Here is a 2500-nt window from a genome sequence, read left to right on the forward strand (position 1 = left end):
GGTTCCTGTCCACTTTGTGTTTGAGTCACACGCATTTGTAGTTTTCTTAAAATGTACCACCTCCAACTCATCTCTCTCTCTCCCTCTCTCTCTCCCTCCCTCTCTCTCTGTCCCCCTCTCTCTCTATATGCCTCTCTCTCTATCCCTCTCTATGCCTCTCTGTCCCTCTTGCTCTCTCTATGCCTCTCTCTCTCCCTCCATATCTCTCTCTCGCTCCCTCTCTCTCTCTCTCCCCATCTCTCTCTCCCTCCCTATCTCTTTTTGTCTCTCTCTCTCTCTCTCCAGCGTGGTGAGGAGGCCCTCGCTCGGCCGGTCACCATGACCACGCCGGCGTACCCGCCCCTCGAGCCCCAGGTCCCTCTGTTCCCCGAGGAGGAGGAGGAGCAGCAGGAGGAAGGGGAGGAGGAGGGGGGGAGAGGGAGGGAGTCGGACCTGGACAGCGCCGTGGAGAGCGTCCCGGGCTCGGACACCTCGGAGGCAGGGCGCGGAGGGGGCGGGGACAAGGAGGACGGGCTGGGCGGACTCTTCTTCCCAGGAGACAAGTGAGCGCCGCACGCCATGTCTCTGTCTTTCTTTCTTTCTTTCTTTCTTTCTCTTTTTCTTTCTTTCTTTCTTTCTTTCTTTCTTTCTTTCTTTCTTTCTTTCTTTCTTTCTTTCTTTCTTTCTTTCTTTCTTTCTTTCTTTCTTTCTTTCATCCTCGCCTGTTTTTCTTTTTCTTTTCTCTTCTCTCTCTCTCCCTCTCTCTCTCTCTTTCTCTCTCTCTCTCTCCCCCCCATGCATTGCTGGCAGTAACCAGATTAGTGTCCAGACAGACAGAGTCCCATCCCATGATTCTTTCTGCTGCGTTTCTCGAGAAACAAATCAGTTTCTCACGTGATGTTGCTTCTACACAACGACAACACAATTAAACAGCCTCCCTCCGAGTAACAGAAGCAATAAACAATGATAGTAGAAGTATCATGTACTGTATATTATCCATTAAGCTTTCAAACGCACACACACACACACACACACACACACACACACACACACACAGATTGACTCACTAACGCGCCTGCGTCCCACGTTCCACCAGGTGCGGTCAGGCCAACCCGTCCGTGACCTCCGACCTCTCCACGCGCTCCTCGGCCTCGCTCAGCGAGGAGCAGTTTGAGGACTACGGCGAGGGCGACGACGCGGACTACGCTCCCAGCAGCCCCTCCCCCGACGACGAGGGCCGTGCCAACGGATACTCCGATGCCGGCTCCTCTGTCCCTTCCAGGTGAGACGCAAAAAAAAAAAAAACACACCCGGGGCGCCGTGACCCCTCTGCGACCCTTTTGAGCGTGACACGTGTTGAAACACAGATATGCGGAGGCGCGGAAAGCTTCATAACACCCCCCCCCCCTCCCTAAATGTGATTTCTATGAAACAGCCCTGGTCAAACCCCCCCCTCCCTCCTAATCCTACCTCCTCTCCTCAGTCTCCTGTGTGTGTCTGTGTGTCTGTGTGTGTGTGTGTGTGTGTGTGTGTGTGTGTGCGTGCGTGTGTGTGTCTGTGTGTGTGTATGCGCGCGTCCCATATCTGCTCACCAGGCCTCTCCCCTCCACTCTCCAAAACTTACTTTTGTCTCTGTGACCGGAACACAGAGCAGGTTTTGGCCTCCTGGTTAACATTCATCCACAGTCTGGATTTGTCGAAGGGACTCCATCGCAATCAGACAAGTCTGGCTCCTGGCTTCCCGGGCGTCCCTCTCCGCATACCAAGTACCCAGTACTCATTGTCCTGGACCCAAAGAGAGCCTGCCTTAGCGGTCTAGGAGACTGTTGGGTAGCTGGGTCGATGCTTTGTTTCGGCAAGTCAGTCAAGGTGTCTTAGAGGAAGCTGGTTCAAAAGAAAGGTTTTGAAAAAAGAAGTGATGAAGGTTTCTTTCCCTCCCTCCCTCCCTCCCTCCCTCCTTCATGGTGGTCAGCCAGTCGGCCATGAAAGTGTCTGGGTGTTGTTGATGGGGCTGGGCTGGGTTCAGATCAATACACTCTGCATCTCGTCTCCGGCTACATGGGTTTATATGGGCGTCGGCCAGCAGGTCACACTCGCTGCTCTTCACAGCCTCATTTAAATGTCAAGGTTACCGCCAACTACACACACACACACACACACGCACGCTCTCCCGACTCTAACTCTAACCCCCCTCTGTGTGTTTGTGTTTGTTTGTGTGTGTCTCCATGATTTTAATTCACCTGTGTGTGTGTGTGTGTGTGTGTGTGTGTGTGTGCGCGCGTGTGTGTGCGTGCAGTGCGGGCCAGACCCCTCGTAAGGCACGCCAGCCGTACAACAGCGAGCTGATGGACGTCTACTGCTCCCAGTGCTGCAAGAAGGTCAACCTGCTGAATGACCTGGAGGCCCGGCTGAAAACCCTCAAAGTCGGCAGGTAAGAAACACACACTCACACACACACACAAACACACTCACATATACACGCACACATACACACACACCCTTCACGTGAACACACACGCTT

At 53.6% G+C, this 2500-nt stretch overlaps 1 protein-coding gene across 1 annotated transcript in view; it reads left to right on the forward strand.

Moving 5' to 3' along the window:
* Positions 1-2500, forward strand: part of rab11fip4b (RAB11 family interacting protein 4 (class II) b) — a gene marked incomplete at its 5' end in the record, with an annotated part of 44673 nt that overhangs the window by 25983 nt on the left and 16190 nt on the right. Inside the window, 3 exons of the mRNA XM_084441414.1 lie at positions 286-542; positions 1076-1261; positions 2276-2410. Of these exons, the coding sequence (XP_084297540.1) occupies positions 286-542; positions 1076-1261; positions 2276-2410 (578 nt within the window). The remainder of the gene's footprint in view (positions 1-285; positions 543-1075; positions 1262-2275; positions 2411-2500) is intronic.

Source organism: Borostomias antarcticus, assembly GCF_949987555.1.
Source record: "Borostomias antarcticus genome assembly, chromosome: 7".
NCBI classification, from domain to species: Eukaryota; Metazoa; Chordata; class Actinopteri; order Stomiiformes; family Stomiidae; genus Borostomias; species Borostomias antarcticus.